This window comes from Sorex araneus, chromosome 2 (assembly GCF_027595985.1).
Source record: "Sorex araneus isolate mSorAra2 chromosome 2, mSorAra2.pri, whole genome shotgun sequence".
Taxonomy (NCBI): Eukaryota; Metazoa; Chordata; class Mammalia; order Eulipotyphla; family Soricidae; genus Sorex; species Sorex araneus.
The window spans coordinates 355,892,853-355,910,757 of record NC_073303.1 but is presented as its reverse complement, the minus strand read 5'-3'; the positions used below and the strand labels follow the sequence as shown (position 1 = coordinate 355,910,757).

The 17,905-nt window shown below is 47.2% G+C and overlaps 1 protein-coding gene across 2 annotated transcripts in view; it reads left to right on the top strand.

Moving 5' to 3' along the window:
- LOXHD1 (lipoxygenase homology PLAT domains 1) overlaps positions 1-17,649 on the top strand; it is a 138,619-nt gene extending 120,970 nt beyond the window's left edge. For both annotated transcript variants that reach the window (XM_004606103.2, XM_055128225.1), the window contains 4 exons: positions 5,744-5,914; positions 10,391-10,523; positions 12,591-12,749; positions 17,169-17,649. In XM_004606103.2, the coding sequence (XP_004606160.2) occupies positions 5,744-5,914; positions 10,391-10,523; positions 12,591-12,749; positions 17,169-17,649 (944 nt within the window). The remainder of the gene's footprint in view (positions 1-5,743; positions 5,915-10,390; positions 10,524-12,590; positions 12,750-17,168) is intronic.
- Positions 17,650-17,905: the final 256 nt, after the last annotated feature.

Genomic DNA, 17,905 nt, shown 5'->3' with positions numbered 1-17,905 from the left:
TACTGAGCCCTGGTCATGAACCTCAAGATCATAACAGCATGCGCCTCCAAACCGGATGCGCCACCGTCCAGGTAGTGACTTGGGTGTATCTAAAATTTCTCATTCTTTCTGGTGCATGTTTCTTTGGTGCAGGTACTATAAACAGTTAATTCTTTAGCACATCACCATCAAAACAACCTGAAAGGGGGGAGAAAAAAAAAAATGAGGTGATTCAGCACTGCGGACAGCGCCCTGTTGGTCCAACCCTAGGGCTTGATGTTATAGAAAGATTTGGATACCAGGCGCTGCAGAGAACATTTGCTTTCTTTTGTGATAACCCAAATCTGTCTGATCCTATATTTTGGTCCCATAATGATTCTTGGAGTTAAATATGTCCTAAGTCATTGATGTGATCTTTTTACTGTTCGAGACAAAATAATGAATCTCCAGTGAAAAAGTGGTTGGGATACTAAGGTCAGAAAAGAGATGGGAAAGACTAGGTAGATGGGAAAGACTATGCGCAAATTCCTCTTTATAGCAAGTTTCTTCTCCAGAGAAGGAAGTTTAAATGTTAGTACAAACTGATAGCTAAATGTGTCTTTAAGCTTTCTCTATACCATATTTTCCATTTTAAAAAAGCTAAAGTAAGCTTCCTTGAACAGAAATGAGGACAAATGTATTTCATTTGAGAGTCTTCAACAAAAAATGGTTTGAGTCCCTCAACAAATGCCATATATCAGGTTATAAATGCTTAGTTTACTTAATAGCATAGTACTCTTTCTTCCTGAATCTATCTCTCGTCTGTCTTTTCCCATTGTTAAAACAATTTTTACAGTAGCATAATATTATTGTTTTACACTTGCAGTACTGCTACACCATGCTCACCACCAGAGAGCCAGGATTCCTCTACCACTGTCCCAAGGATTCCTCCGCCCACCCTCAGCACCCTCAAACTCTAGTTCTATTGACCACCTCTCAGGGTTGTGTTCACCGAGGATTATCTAATACCTTGCTTTGTTTCTTTATACCCTGTAAATGAATCAGAGCAAATGTTATCCAAAAATAGGGTGAGGCAACAAATAGACAATTCTTCAAAGATGACATAAAGATAGTCAACAAGAGTATAAAGACCATACCCCATCGTTGGTTATCAGGGACATGCAATTTAAAACCATAATAAGATATAGTCTCACCCCAAGCAGTCCAGAAACAATAAGTGCCTGTGCAGGTGTGACAAAAAAGGAACTCTTAGTGCTGCTGGTGGTTGCTTGGTTCAACCTCTTTAGAAAAACTGTTTGTAGACTTCTTGAAAAAATTAAGAATAGCACTTTCAGATGAGTCTGTGATCCCACTCCTGGACATCACCCCAAGAACACAAAAACATTAATCCAAAAAAGATATATGCATACCTATGTTCATTGCATTGTGATATATAACAGCCAAGATCTCAAAACAACCCCAGTGAACAACAACAGATGAGTGGATAAATTAATTATAGTGTATGAACACAATGTGATACTACACAAATCTGAGAAAAAATGAAATTGTGCAGTTTATTTCAACTTGAATAGATCTGGGGGAAGTCTTGTTAAATGAAATGAGATTTGAGAAACGCCAATAGTTCTTTTATAAAAGTTATAGCCATGCACAAAAGTAAAGGGAATGATATAATGAATTTTCACACACCACATAGAATCAGCAAATATGATTTATTATAGGTGCCTTATCCTTTTTGCTTATTTACCTTTTCTTTTTCTTTTGTGATTTATTTTTGGTCGCTAGGAGACATATAATCAAATCCTAAAACCTATCTTATTTTATTCCAAACATTTAATATTTTCAATTTTTAAATGGGCTGGAGTGATAGCACAGCAGTTGGGCTTTCACCTTTCACACGGCCAACCCGTGTTCGATTCCTCTGCCCCTCTCAGAGAGCCCAGCAAGATACTGAGAGTATCGAGCCCGCATGGCAGAGCCTGGCAAGCTACCCGTGCATATTGGATATGCCAAAAACAGTAACAATAAGTCTCTCAATGAGAGACATTACTGGTGCCCGCTCGAACAAATCGATGAGCAACGGGATGACAGTGAGTGACAATGAATTTTTAAATATTTACACTTTCCTATGAAATCACAGTGTCATCATCACATTTAACAATGGTTTCTTTGTGTCCCATCTTATTTCATATACAAATTCTCTCATCAGTTTTTAAACTTTTTAAGTTGGGATGCAGTTGATGTCCATGACCACATTTAGCTCATAGATTTTGTTCATGTACAGCTGTGCCAACTTCATTTACCCTCATATGCCATTGATCTGTTGGTAAAACTTGGCTCAATGATCTACAGAATTTGCACATTCTGAATCTGTTTGCTTCCTTGTAGTTTCATTGTCTGTTTATTTCCGTATTGTCTGCAACATGAAAGTCAGTTCTAAAGGATTAATTAGAATCAAGCTCATTGATTGCTTTGGGTTTAATCTTGCTTGACTCAGTCATTCAATGTTCCAACACCTCACTCACCACCAGAGTATCAGTGTCCCTCCACCAAGGTCTCAATTTCCCCTTCCTTCACCCCCCCCCCCACCACACACGCTACCGTCTTGGTAAATTCAGTTCTATAGGCAAACTCTCAGGGTCTGTTGCCTTTGTTGTTTTTTTAATTCCCTTCCTATGTTTCTTTATATTCCACATATGAGATAAATCATTCTGCATTGGTCTTTCACCTTCTGACTGACTTCACTTAGCATGATATATACCCTCTAGCTCCATCAGCATAATGGTTAATCACATGATTTCATCTTTTCTTATAACTGATTCAAATTCCATTGTGTACATGTAGCATTTTTTTTAATCCATTCATCTGTTGTTGGGCACTTGGATTATTTCCTGATCTCAACTATTGTGAATAATAGTGCAATGATCATAGAAGTGCAGATCTTTTGAAGCTGTTCAAATGTCTTTTCAAAAACAATTTCTGGGACATGCAGAAGCTCAATTCTTAATTCTTTGAAAATTATCCATACTGTTTTTTATAGAGGCTGAATCAGATAACATTCCCAGCAGCAGTGGATGAGCTCACATCCCTGTGAGCAATGATTGTTTCTTTTCATTTTAATGAAAAATTTAATTGAGGCACCTTGATTTACAAAGATATCGACTCTCTTTTGTGAGACCATTTGACAAGTGGTATCAAGACTAGAAATGGGGCCTGTGTGCTTCCTATTACATCACAGAAGTGCCTGTGCCACTCTACCTAGGCCCACACTCAATGGTGTATCCAGAGACTGCCAGCTTACTTTATTAAAAAGTTCCCCTGTAATTTTTCATCTTGTGGCTTCATCCAGTGATAATCAATTAGGGTTGCAAATTGTGTTTTTCTAATTCTGTCATTTCTTATTCACTTATTAGCTAGAATTCTTCTGTAAGAAAATAGTCCCTCAGGATATTTGATTATCATGAAATATAGTTCAAGAAGGAAAATCAAGATAAATGATTAATTCTTCCCCTTAATTCCAATTACCAGATACTACAGTACTGAACAAATTATAACACACGTGTTTATTTTCTAATTTATCTTGCTCTTCTTGCTTTCTCTGAAATGAAATAGCTGGTGACATGGAGATGTTATTTTTAAAAAACACAAAATGAATTTATTTTATGACTCATAAAATTCATAGGAACATTTATATATATATATTTTAACCCTTTCACATTGTTTAAACAAGAAAATGAAGGCATCAAGATATTTTATCTTGTTTGGTGGGTGTTCTAAGACTGGAGCCCAGATATACACAGTCTGTCAGTGTTTCTCTTAACACCCTAGTTTGGATGATGTGTATGTAAAATGGTTTGTAGAAAGATAAAAGCTAGATTCCCATATTCTTTTATAGCTACATCTATGTAATGGGTCCACAGCTCATTTCAACATGTCATTAATATTTTTTTCTTGCTTTTTGGGTCACACCCAGCGATGCACAGGGGTTACTCCTGGCTTATGCACTCAAGAATTACTCCTGGAAGTGCTCAAGGGACCATGTGGAATGCTGGGAATCTAACCGGGGTCGGCCACGTACAAGGCAAATGCCTTACCTGCTGTGCTATCGCTCCAGACCCAAGATGTCATTAATCTTATTTAAGAAATGTTGTTTGTGGGAGATAGTACAGCTGTTAGGGAACTTTCCTTGCATGTGGCTGATGTGTGTTCAATCTCCAGTACCCCATATGGCCCCCGAGCCCTGCCAGGCACCTGAACTCAGAACTGGGAGTAAGTCCTGAGCATAGCTGGATGTGGCCTAACCTCCCCTTCCAAAAAGAAATGCAATTTTTAGTTTGGGGGGGGAGAGGGTTGGGTACCACATGCAAGGAAAACGCACTGCGTGATGTTCTTAGTCTCTGGCCCCGAATGTAGATTTTTGCCAAAGGTTATTTTTCTGCAAGTTGCTTAGTGAAGAAAATTCAAGTAGTATTATCAAGGATTTATACTGGAATAAAAAAAAGTCACAGCTTTAAAAAATTTCAGAGTTTACTCTAGAAGGTAAATATAATTTATCAATACTATGTCAGTTGGGTGCTACGTCAAATTCCCCATGGTGTAATTAAGAGTTCATAAGGCATGGCTACCACACCTTAAAATCTTACTGGAGAAGATTTTAAATCATACATTCACATAAAAAGTTCTATAGCACTGTCATGACCTCAAAAGTAAAGATGTTCCAAGTTGATCTGCACGCTTTGCCAAATGACTGGGCAGACAGAAAATCCTGTGGGCCAGGATTTTGGAACCTTGGAGGGCTTTATGTAGTAGTGAGTATAAGTTATTTTGAAAATTGGTGAGGATTTTGTGCAGGGAAATAACTTGAAGACCTAATAAAGAGGAAGGGAATCCAAAAACATTGCTTAATATACCTATCTATTAGAGATGGAGGATTTGATAATATTTGATAAAAAACTTTTCCAGTTTTAGGTGAGAAGTAAAGTGAATGGTGTCAGTCTAGAGAAGCACTGAGTAAAGTGAATGGTGTCAGTCTAAAGAAGCACTTTCACCCGATTATGTGAAGAAATGTACTGAGAAATCACAGAGATGGGATGCTGAAATCTCGGGGACATCTAGCAAACAGGAATCTCAAGAAGTTGCTAAGTATGTAGGTGGTAGTATTATGGAAGGGGTCTGAAATGTGAGCTAGTCTTAGAAAACTGTTTCTAAATCAGGAGATCCATGGGGAGACTACATGAGATCTTATTAACGCCAGAAACCTGTGCAAAGAAATATTAATTTGTTGATATTAGAATTATTCAGGTCTGTATTCACCCTTAAACGTGTATCTCTCTTGCTTATTTCCACTGTGGAGAAGTCTATGTCCTCTCTTGAACACACACTTCTCTCTCTCTCTCTCCTCACATCTTTCTAAATAAATTTCAATAAAACTATATTGCTCTTAAAAAAGAAAGAAAGAAATTTCACTCTAATTCTACATGAACATTTTGACCAGGGAGAGGGTACAAAGTTTTCATCTATTTTGTTGTGGAATTTGACCTTTCTGGAGATCACAAAGCTGAGCAATGAATCCTCTTTACTTCCTAAACCAGGAATTCACCTAGCACCTGCCTATTCTCTCCTCACAGATCATCAAACCCAGCTTTTTTTCCTTCATCAACCAGCCCAACGTGGACAGAGAGCTTGGCTCCCAGCAGGCCAGACAGTGGAGGTCTGTGGTGGAGAGAGAGCTGGTTTCACGGCCCATGCTCACCCTGTCTTTCCACAGGGATATTCCCGGGCTGGCACCTGAGTTACGTGGATGTGAAAGACAACTCCCGAGATGAGACCTTCCGTTTCCAGTGTGACTGCTGGCTCTCCAAGAGTGAGGGCGACAGGCAGACAGTCCGAGACTTTGCCTGTGCCAACAATGAGATCCGTGAGGAGTTGGAGGAGACCAGTACGTGGGGAGACCAGGGCACCCAGCCTAGCTACCTAAGATGTTACAAGATTGCACATGGCAAAGGAACAGTAGAGCTATGTCAGGAGGGCAGTGGGAGAGTGGGGCAGGGAGGTGGGGTGGAGGGTGAGAGAACTAAAGGAGAGATTTGGTGGCTGGAGGGGAATCAGATGCCCACTACTGGGGTGGTACATAAGTCAATACCCTACATGTTACTTGGTGAAATGACCAAGATGCTGGTACAGATCATAGCTGTGAACCACAGAAACTAATTAGGCAACAGAAAAATCTACCATGGACAAGTTCACTCTGCCCTTGTTGGACTAGGCAGAGATATTTGGTGTGAAACTGTCTCCCGAGTATTTTTAGATCATAATTCTATTCAATTGGTGCCTGTGGCCACAGCTGCCAAATCAAGTCTTCCTGAAAACAGAATGTGCAGGGGGAGCCAGCAGCCCCATCAGCTTCTTTCTCTTCAGTTTTTCCTTGGGGGTTATTAAAAAGGAATTGGTCCATTATATGATGGTTAGCAAGGGAAGAGGAGGGCTTTTTTTTATTATTATGAATACCAGAGGTTGGATCCAACAAATCCAAAGAAGGCTCAAGACAGGTAGAGTCTAGTGTAAAGTTTCAGCCTTAGCTCTCAAGGCAGCACTCACAGCAATAAGAGTTGAGCCCCCAAACCTCAATGGCCTAACATAGTTTCTTACATGAGTCATAATCAGTCCACTGTGGTCGTGGGCAGTAATCTGTCCAAGTGTAGTTGGAACACCCAAGCTCTTTTAATCTGTTTCATTTTCAACTAGGGCACCCACATTTCCTGAGGAGAAAAGAGCATGGAGAAGATACATTCCTATAACAGCTTAGCATATTAACTCACTTTCTAGTGTGAGACCTAGTCATATGACATCACCTAGCTGCAAGGGCACCTGGGAAATGTAGTTCTGGACTGGACAGCCCCTCCAGGCTGTCTGCTCAGAGAAAAGAAGCATGGGTCTTTGTGGAAAGCAACCCAACTGTCTCTACTGTACTGTCCAAATTTCCCAGTCATCGTTTGCTGTTGTGAGAGGTAAGGAGCACGGATGTATGGGAGAACTTTCCAAAAGGGGTCAAGAGGCTTTCATCAGGCTTCCTGTCAAGAATCCCAGCTCCAACTTGCAGCTTCTGTGAAGGCACTTACTGAGGAATGCCTTCCTGGTGCCTGGTTTTCCTTTATAGGCTCTTTGACAGGTGCCCACTGTCCTGTAAAGTTGTATTTGTATCTACTTTTACAAGGGTGTCAGTCTCCCTACACAGCTCTAAGCAACCAGAGGTCAGGGCCGTCTCATTGGAGAAAGAAGCCGAAGTGCAATACCTGGCTGCAATACTGTGATGAGCAATAGAGGCACCTCAGGACATCAGCATCCAGAAAGGAGATATTTGTGAGCCTAATTGCTTAGTCTCCTTTATAAATTTCTTGCTAAACAACTGCTAAGACCTGAGAGTCTGGGTTTGGCAAGGAGATGGCAGGTGTGCATGAGTGCCCTGAAGGATGTGAACAGGCTGTGGATGGGAGAGTGAGGACTTGGTGCCCAGGTGTGATGGTTTGGCTGCTTCTGTCTTTATTAGCTGCAGAGGGCCATCGCACCCTGCCACACTGCCCTTTCAGGAAGGGGACAGGTCACCCCAGGAAGGACAGACAGTCACATTTGTGTCCTCACATGGAGGATCATCCTGGGGAGAGCCATGGATGCAGCTTGGACCACACACCTAGTGCTCAGCTTCCGTTATGCAACCATTTCACAAATAATTGCACATCTCCTAAGCCTGGAAGCAAACACTAATAAAGTACTGTCATGGCCCTTAGTGTCCATGTCCACACCTGGCCACCCAACTTATAAGAACAAACACCCTCTCACACCTTATAAGTGGGGTGTTTTCCAAACCTACTTTGTCTTTAGGTTCTCCCTGCCCTGTTCTCACCCTAATTTCTGTAAGGTGCAAATTCCACATTTGGAAGATAGATAAGGAAAAAAACAGGATGGTGAGTGGTGCATGTAAGGCATGCCCAGAGCAAGGAGGAATGCCCAGAGAGGAGCTGGGTGCCTGATTGCAGTGTGGAAGATCTCCTGTCCAGCTACCACACTGGCTGTTTGTCACGTGTGTGAAAATTTACTTTTCAGTGTGAGGCCACTGGGGTTTAGAGCTTTGTCTCTTGCTGTAGTGGGAGCTCCCTGAAGACCTAAGGTCTGAAACTCCATTCTTTGCATGGATTCTGCCCTGGCTGCCGCTCCTTTGAGTGAGTGTGTGCCATAAAACCCTACAGGGCATCTCATTTCATGGGGTTCACCTGTACTCCAGACTGATGGACTACCTCATTCCTTCAGATTCATGTTCCCTCCCTCCCTACTGCCCCCCCCCCGGCTCTGGGTCAAGGTTCCAGAAGCTTCCCCCTCCACAAGCATTATCCCTGCAGGTTATTTTAGTGGACAACAAACCTGAGAACCAGGGAAGCCATGAAATATTACTGATGTCTGGGTCTCACCCCAGAGGTTATGCTGAAACTGAGCTCGGGTAAATCCTGGATAGGAGGAGCACAGACTTGTGAACAAACATGCATGTACACACAATCACACAAAACACTTACACACTTATATACAGTGACACAAATACAGTTTATGCATATACTTCCTCACCTGGGGGGAGGACTGTCAAAAGAATCTCTCTCTGGAGCACCGTCTGCAGGACCAGTGCTCCCCCTTACAATCCTTCCCCTTCCTATCCCCTACTCTCCTGTGACCTTTTGGGGGTTGCTCACTCAGCCTGATCAGCTCCATTTCCATCTCTAGCACACTCGGCTTGATGGCCAACTCTCCAGGGACAGGGGACTCGCTGCTTCACTAGGCAGCGCTGCTCAAACATCCTTCTCTTATTCACACGCCTGAAGCTTCTGTCTGTTGACAGCCCCAGTGGGGCCAAAAGAACATTTCAGAGGAGGTCAGGACTCTTGGTCGGACATGCCTGAACTCCAACTCTGTAAAACTAGCTCCAACGAAAGGGGAAGGTATTGATTTGCACATTTAGAAGTATCACATAGAGCTGGTTTGGACATGGCTGTTTCCAGGGGGACCCTGTACTTTCCAGGATTCTGTGACACCCTTCTCCCCTTGGCTCTGCTTCTTTCTCTCTGTTGTGGGAGGGTTGACAGCACTCTCAGCCTACAGCTTTCCCTGGTCCCCCAGGGGACTCAGCCTCCCCTGTTCCACCACAGCTTCTCACTCAGGGCATCTACCCCAATGGACACCACCTGTTCTTGGCCCAGATTCCTGCTCCTGCTTTGGAAAGAACAAAGGCAAAAGGTGTTGCCAAGCTGGGGTTGAGCTTACATGGAGCGGCAGGCATAGCCACTTCTCCTAATAGTTGTTTTCATAGCTCTAAGATAAAGGCACAAAAGCTGAGATCCCACTTTGGACCTCAAGCTCAAGCTCAACATCACCTAGCTGCAAGGGCCATTCATTTTCTGCTAGAACTCTGCTCCAGACAAACGATACGTGCTCTGGGGGTCAGCTCCATCCCCAGCCTGACCCCTACAGAGCAGGGCCAGATCATGACCCCTATCCTCTGTGTCTCGGCTTGTTCTCCTCCCTCTGCTGGAAGTGTTCCCCATCTTCTGGTCATCATAATCATCATCACGGCTCTTCTTCAAAGTCAAGTTCAAGTGCCACCTCCTCTATGAATCTGCCTCGTATTTGCCTCACAGATTCATTCTCTCAGCCAAATTATTTTGTTGAGTGCCCAGGTGCCAGGGGTTCTTGTGACATTTAACAATGAGAAAAAATGAAGACCCTCTGCTTTTGTGGCACTTGGATTCAGGGGAGAGGGAATTCAGTAAACAGCCCAGCCTGTGAGTGGGTGGGAGGTGATAGGATGAGAGAAGATAGTGGGACACAGTGAGGCCAGCATGGCCACCAGGAGAAACAGACATTTTTATTAGGGTGATTGGGGTATCCAGAGAAGATGAAGTAGGAGGAGAGACAGTCAGCCCAATCAACATGGGGAAGAGGGTGGAGGATGGAGTCTAGAGAGAGATCCTAGTGTCCCCCATATGCCAGACCACCTGACCCTTGCCTCATCTCCCATTGTTGGGGGACTTCCACAGAATGTGCAGGCAGTCTCTGCAGAGAGGGTGGGTGGTGTTCTTCATTGATTGGACACCAAAATGGGAAATGAGCTAGAGAACTCCAAATTCCTCAATGTCTTTTGCCTTCTGAGGCTTTCCACTCCTTTACGGGGATGGGTAAAGTAGCCTCTCAGCATGCGCTCCCCTGCTCCTTTGGCAAAGAGGTTGTGATGTCAATAAACCCACAGTCTCTGTCTTGGCCCAATGGAGGCAGCTTCTACACACAGGACCTAGGTGAGGTGCACTGACTGTGTTCTGAGATCAGATGGGGGACCTGGGTCACTGCCCTTCTTCTGACGCCCCCTCCTTCAACGCAGCCTACGAGATTGTCATAGAAACTGGCAACGGTGGTGAGACCAGGGAGAACGTCTGGCTTATCCTGGAGGGCAGGAAGAACCGTTCCAAGGAGTTCCTCGTGGAAAATTCTTCTCGACAGCGGGTCTTCAGGAAGTAGGGTGCCCCCTGGGGAATGGAGGTGGGCAGGGTGGGAGGGAGAAGATGCAAATCGTCCCCTTGATTGAGCCTCATCAGAGAGCACTTACTGAATATCAATTGTTTATTCACTTATTGAATATTGTTTATTCACTTACTATGTATTTACTTACTGAATGCCACTTGTTATTCTACCCTGTGTTTTCTTCACCTTGGAGATGAGATGGGGATGTCCAAGAAGAAAGGAGGGAATATGATTTCTTTTTATCTGTATGTTTTTTGGGGGGGAGGCTTTAGTTGGGATGTTGGGGCCAAATCCAGTGGTTTGCTCAGGGTTTACTCATGCTCTGTTCAGGGTCACTCCTAACTGTGCTCAGGGGATGGTCTATAGTACCAAGGATCACACCAGTGTTGACAGCATGCAAGGCAAGTGCCTCCCACCCCCCTATCTCTCTGATGCAGGAATGGGCTTTAAAGCTCAACCCCAACCCGGAGAAAGGTAAGAAGAGACCTAGGGTGCCTGGAAGAGGGCAGTATCACTAAGGCAATTCTGCTGCAGCCCGTGAATGTATTGATGATCACACACCTTAAATGCACACAAGGTTGCCTGTCAACCCTGTTTCGAGTAATCTGAAGTCAAGGGAGGGCTGTAGCAGTGAATGATGAGCTGATTTCTCAATTAGCTCATGAGAAAACCCAAGCCCAGTCCACAGTGGAAGTGCTAGGCCTTCCTCCCTGTCTGCACAAACACAGCTCCACTGTCAAGAAAGACCCTCACCCTAGCAATACACGGTTCAAGTAATTCACTGATAGTATGTATTTACTAGGACTGATTAACTATAGAATCAGGAGGGAGGAGGGACCTACAATACTTTGTGGGAAAATTGAAACTGACCCCCCACCCCGAAAGAGAACTTTTGTCCCCCACCCCCACCTAACTTCTGACCACTGGACAAACCCAGGGAGTCTCTCCTCCTTCTTCACATCTGAGTCACCTCTGAACATCTTACATGTCCATTTCCCTCTCCCCCACCCTAAAATGCTTCATCAACCCACCCCCAGAAACCATGATACCTAAGCAGACAATATGCCAAATATTTTTTCCCCAAAAGGAGGTAAGGTCTCCTAAGCAATGCTGAGGGTGCCCTCAGGCCTATCTCTTCCCTAGGTTGAAGCCAGCAGCACTGGGAGCCACTGTGGTCATACCTGGCAATGCTCAAGGACCTGCTGGGCTACAGCCTGAGAACTCAGCAGGCCCCGATGTGCCAGGATTGATCTCAGGGCCTCCAGATATAAGGCATGTGCTCCTCATCCCTGTATTAGCTCCCCAGTCCCCCAGCCCACTCTACTGCTACCCATTAAAACTCCCTCTACAGGAGGATCAGGTCTGAGCTCAGACTGGCCTTACAGACCCCAATTGCTCTGCCATGGCCATCTTCCACCCTGAAGCCAAACTCCATCCAAGTCAGTACTGTCCCAGAAGCGTCTACACCCCAACTTCCACCAGTCCCAGCCCATGACAGTGCTGAGACAGGTTTACACCAGGGGACTCTTCTTTCCCCAAGGCCCTCTGCTCTCCTATGCCACCCACCCACCTCAGGACCATGCCTGGGACCCAGGTCCCCCACCCCCCCACTCCATCTTCCTGGCCACTATACGGGGTTCTGGGACCAGCCAGCAGGCAAAGATTCTCCTGGCTGGGATAATTTTGCTTTTAAATGAGAATAAAGCCCTCAGGAAATGGGGAGCTGGGCCAGAGAGAGAGAGGACGGTGGGGAAGGCAGGCACAGCCTTGCACACAACTGCCCTGGTGTGGCCCCAGGCACCACATAGTGTCCCCCAAGCACAGAGTCAGGAGCGAGCCCTGAGAGATGGTCTCAAAGCACAAGCAAAACAAATAGGGTGCTGAGGTCAGGCCTGGCTTCTCATTCTCTCTGTAGTCCACAGATTTGTGTGACCCACCAGAACACAGGGTGGGGGTGGACAGGTGTGAAGAGTTGGGACACCACCCCCATGGGCTTTCAATCCATGCTTATGACCTTGGGGGCACCGATGTCTCTCATTGGTTTCACTCGTTTCCTGCAGGGGGACCACAGACACCTTTGAGTTTGACAGCGTCTACCTGGGGGACATTGCTGCCATCTGCGTGGGTCACCTGGCCAGGGAGGACCGGTGGATCCCCAAGAGAGAGCTGGCGTGGCACGTCAAGACCATCACCATCACGGAGATGGAGTATGGCAATGTGTAGGTGCTGGCCTCCCCGCGCGTCCTCCACACAGAGGGCAGCTGAGCAGGGGGTGGGCCCCCTCCAGGCCAGGGCCCTCTACGGAGGCTTATGCATAAGGCAGGGGGGGACGAAGTGGAGAAGAGGCAGATAGGTCAACAGCTCTTGGGACCCTTGGCGTTAGCCCAGCCTTAGGGTGCTGGACCCGAGACCCGGGTGTTCCCGGCTTCCGCTCCCGTGAGCTCCCTGGGAAGGGGGCTGAGCGAGGCCAACAGTGCCGGACAGCAGGCCTGTCCATCATTGCAGTGACAGCTTTCAGGGCAGCTGCTGCCTCCATCACAGTGAACACCGTGTGGGAGGCTGGGAGCAGCGACCAGCTGGGGTAATCCCAGGGCCCATCTGCCTCCGAGGACCCCCAGATAAGGAGCTTTGCATTCCCCCCCACCGGGCCTTCTGGAGGTTCCTGCAGCGGGAGGATTAAGGGTTTTAGTTACCTGGGTAACGGTCCTCCACCGCCATCAGTTTTTATAATTAAAACCACTTGGTAACCACGCTGGAAACCAGAAAGTGCCTGCGGCTCAGGAAGGCCTGAAAGACCCAGAGGGAAGGGGAAGGAGGCCCCCAGGGCAGTGCTTATCGGCATGGGGTGCTGGGGTGAGTGAGAGCCCAAGTGGACAGCTCCTGCTGAACCACACCCCCAGAACTCTGCTGCCATCAGCAACTCTCACATCGGGCTGCCCTGGACAGATCTGGAACCAGACCCAGCAGCCTGCAGCCCCAGAGTCCACACTTCTCAAAGCTGCATCTGAGACCGGCAGGTTGCCTGCACGGGGCTCCCTTGGGCCCGGGAACTGGGGGAAAGAGGGTTCTGACTCTTAATTTCTAGTGTGGCCGGGTTCGGATGAGAAGCCTCTTTCTGCCTTGCTCTGCCCTCCCATGCACAGAACAACCTGAAGCTCCAGTGCCTCTTCCTCCAAGGATGCTAACCCCAGAGTGGAAACCCTACCCTCGTGACACTATTGAGACATGTAGCACTGTAGCATTGTCATCCTGTTGCTCATCGGTTTGCTCAAGCGGGCACCAGTAACGTCTCCAGTGTGAGACTTGTTGTTACTATTTTTGGCATACCGAAAATGCCACGGGTAGCTTGCCAGGTTCTGCCTTGTGGACGGGATACTCTTGGTAGTTTGCCAGGCTCTCTGAGAGGAACGAAAGAATCGGATCCAGGTCAGTCGTGTGCAAGGCAAACGCCCTACCCACTGTGCTATCACTTCAGTCCATAATCACTTCCAAAGTCCACACCTTCACATCCCACCACACCGGGCTTCTGTCAGTGAGAATTGAGACTCGAGGGCTGAGGGACACAGTTCAGTTCTTAATTCTCCTCTCTGGCTATAACAAAATGTGTGGCTCCTGTAGAGAAAAAAAAGACACCTGGAGAGGATGAATTCCATAGGAAGCACAAGGCAGATGGTTCTGAGTGACACTGCTGAGGGCCAGGGACTGGGGGAGAGAAGGCCCAGAGGGTTACACTCACCAGCCAGAACCTCCCATCTGCAGGGGCCAGGCCAGTCCTGCGCCTCTGCTTCCCCCACTCTCCACCCCTTGAGCTCTCTCCCTGCCCTGATATTTCCTGCTCTTGCCTTTGCTTTGCTGATGATTCCTCCCCACTTCCAGAGGAAACAGCCTCGGGGGTGGCTGTCCGCCACTCACGTTTTTCTTGCACAAAGCAATAAGGCCCCACATTTGGAAGCTCTCTTGATTCCACGTACCAGCTCTCCTCGCGATGCCCGCGGACACTCTCCAGCCATTGAACATGCTGAATTAATCATGTCCCGGCTGACTTGGAGCAAATCCCAGGAAGTATTGTAGAGTGAGAAAAGCAAGATGGGAGACGCTCAGATGACAGGCTCCATTCTGGAGGGAGAACGCTGACGTGACACCTCCCTCCGTGTCTGAGCAGGGTTGGGAGGGATGGGCGAAATTTGGCGAGATATGCCCGTGACCACCACGGGGTTATCCAGGGTGAAGATGGGATGCTGCCGGGGGGAAAAAAGAGGATGACAGAGATGGAGCCAAGCCAAATGAAAGGAAAACAAGTGTATTTAGAAAAGCCTGCCAGTGATGGCACAATTTGAGTCTTTATATAGTTATGCACATTGGTGGGCATTTACATGAAGGAATACATTTAAAATATATTTTAAGACTTGAAAAAATGTGTGTGCTTCCTCTAGGAAAGTGTGGTATGTGCTAACCCCTCAGGTTTATCTAATGATGAATTGTAGGAGTGAAGTTTCATCACAGAAGATTGAGAGCAGTGAGTCTAAAGGGCTCAGGTGCCGGCTCGGGATAACTGTGGGCACTGATTTTTCTTCTTAGAATTCAATTGGCTCTTCTCTGACATGGGAGGGCAAGGCTGACCACTCAGGAAGTCTGTGGGAGCTGATGAGATATAAGAATGCAAATGCCTAATGAGCATACAGAAGACAGTTATTGTGATAATTGGGAATTTTTTATTCTGATATAGGATTAGGCCATGGGGCTGGAGAGATAGTACAGTATATAGGGCACTTGCTTTGCACATGGCTGACTTGGGTTTAATCCCCAGCATCCCAGGATGCCCTGAGTCCACCAGGAATGATTCTTAAGTACAGAGCCAGAAGTAACCACTGGGTATCACTGGGTATGGCCAAAAATCAAACAGCCAAAAAAAAAAAAAACTACAAACAAAGAAAATAGGATTAGGTTGAAGATTTAGTACAGCATGATATGCACTTGCCTTGCATGTGGCTGGCCTCAGTTACATCCTTAGCATTATGTCTGGTCCCTGAGCAAGGCACAGGGTCACTTCTGAGTACAGAGCCAGGAGCAGCCCCTGTGTACTGCCAGGTTGATCCCCAAACTTAGAATAAATGAAGTGAAATAGGATTGCTGCTGCCCCAGCTGGGCATGACAGCTCTGTTCATGGAGTCATCACGAGAGCCAGGATGGCATATTTCCAGCACAGTTAAAATATAGGCAATTTGGAGTGGTGAGAAACCAAAGAGTTATCCAGTCCGAATCACTCTCATTTGTCAACGTGATCATGGAGAACAAGGTAGAGGGTGTGGCAGGTGGCATGGAGGAGGCAGTGCTGGGCAGGCCTGGACTCCCTCATGCCCTCTGCAAGGTTCCTCACAGGTACCCTCCTTGGTACTTACTGGACATGATGCTGTGACTGTGGGTGGAAGGCAGGAATCGGGAGAGACTTTCAGGTTCAAGCCATTGCTTCGGACTGTGGACTTGTTTGTTATTAAAGGTGACTCCTTTAATAAAGGTCCTTCCCTTAGCCCTGTACTCTGCAATCCATGAGCACAGGCACAGACATGGTGTTGGTGCTGGTGCATAGACACACGCTCGCACACGTGCATACACTCACAGGCACAGATATGGTGTTGGTGCTGGTGCATAGACACACACTCGCACACGTGCATACACTCACAGGCACAGATATGGTGTTGGTGCTGGTGCATAGACACACACTCGCACACGTGCATACACTCACAGGCACAGACATGGTGTTGGTGCTGGTGCATAGACATACACTTGCACACACTTGTGCACACTCATACACTCATGGTTCAGCCCAGCCAGAGTTAGGGGATTTGGAAGTGCACATTCTATCATTATAGTTCCTCTAAGCTTTGCTTGGGATTGTCACACTGGACTCCTCAGAGGCCTTTGAAAGTGACAAGGTTGGAACCTTCATCTGTCCCTTGGAGGAATGTCCCATGAGCCCAGGGAAGATCAGAAACAGGGCAGGGCATGAAATCCTGGGAGGAGATGTGATTCCTGGGGGTGTCTCACAGACTCCATAAGATGCTGGCTTTTACTTGGGGTGTTGAAGGAGAAATAAATGGTCCTTTTAAGATAGTGGTAGGGTGTTACCAAGCACTTCTCAGGGAGTCCAGGGGCTCCTTGGTCAACTTGTCCAGAGAGTTCAATGGGAGAGCCCCTGGCTGCTGTGTTGAGCATTGGCCATAGGTCGCAAGAAGCAGAGTGGTGAGGACGCTGGTATATCTAGGTAGAAGCTGCTGGTGCCTCGGACCCATGAGACACTCAGCAAGATAATGCCTAATTTTCAAAGGAACCAATTCTGTACTTATTTCAAAGACTGAGTTGCTGATGGGGTCTGCTAGTGAATCGGATATAAAGTGTGATGGGAGCGATCCAAAGAGACCAAAGGGGCAACTGGAGAGACGGGGTGTCTCCCACAGGGGCTTTATAGATAAGCGGGACCCAGTGCTTACCTTTGAATGAAGACATTTCCCCTTCCATCTTCTGGGAAATTGTGCAAGAATGATCAGGGGTCGCCAGGGAAGGACATGAGCGTGGACCTGTGTCCCCTGAAACTTCCCCTCCCCTCACCCCATGCCCCAATCTCCCACCTGTCTCTCCAGATACTTCTTTAACTGTGACTGCCTCATCCCCCTTAAGAGAAAGAGGAAGTATTTCCGGGTCTTCGAGGTCACCAAGACCACAGAGAGCTTCGCCAGCAAGATCCAGAGCCTGGTGCCCGTCAAGTACGAGATCATCGTGACCACGGGCTACGAGCCCGGGGCGGGCACTGACGCCAACGTCTTTGTCACCATCTTTGGGGCCAACGGGGACACGGGCAGGCGGGAGCTGAAGCAGAAGCTGCGCAACCTGTTTGAGCGGGGCAGCACCGACCGCTTCTTCCTGGAGACGCTGGAGCTGGGCGAGCTGCGCAAGGTGCGGCTGGAGCACGACAGCAGTGGCCACTACGCGGGCTGGCTGGTGGAGCGGGTGGAGGTCACCAACACCAGCACCGGCGTGGCCACCATCTTCAGCTGCGGCCAGTGGCTGGACAAGAAGCGGGGCGACGGGCTCACCTGGAGAGACCTCTTCCCCTCTGTCTGACTGGCCAGCGCTGCAACCCCCCTGCCTTGACCATCCTACCTTCTTTATTCGAGGACTCCCTGAGTAGTGACCTCCTGAGCAGTGACTAGGGCCCGGGAGGGGACCAGGACCTCGGTCGGTGCCTACAGGTTGGGCCCTGCCCCTCCCCCTGTCCCATTTCCCATGCTTACAGGAATTGGTTCCCACATACTATCCTCTGTGATGCAACCAAAAAAAATCACGTTTGGCACTTTTCCTCTTTTCCTGTGCTGAAGAA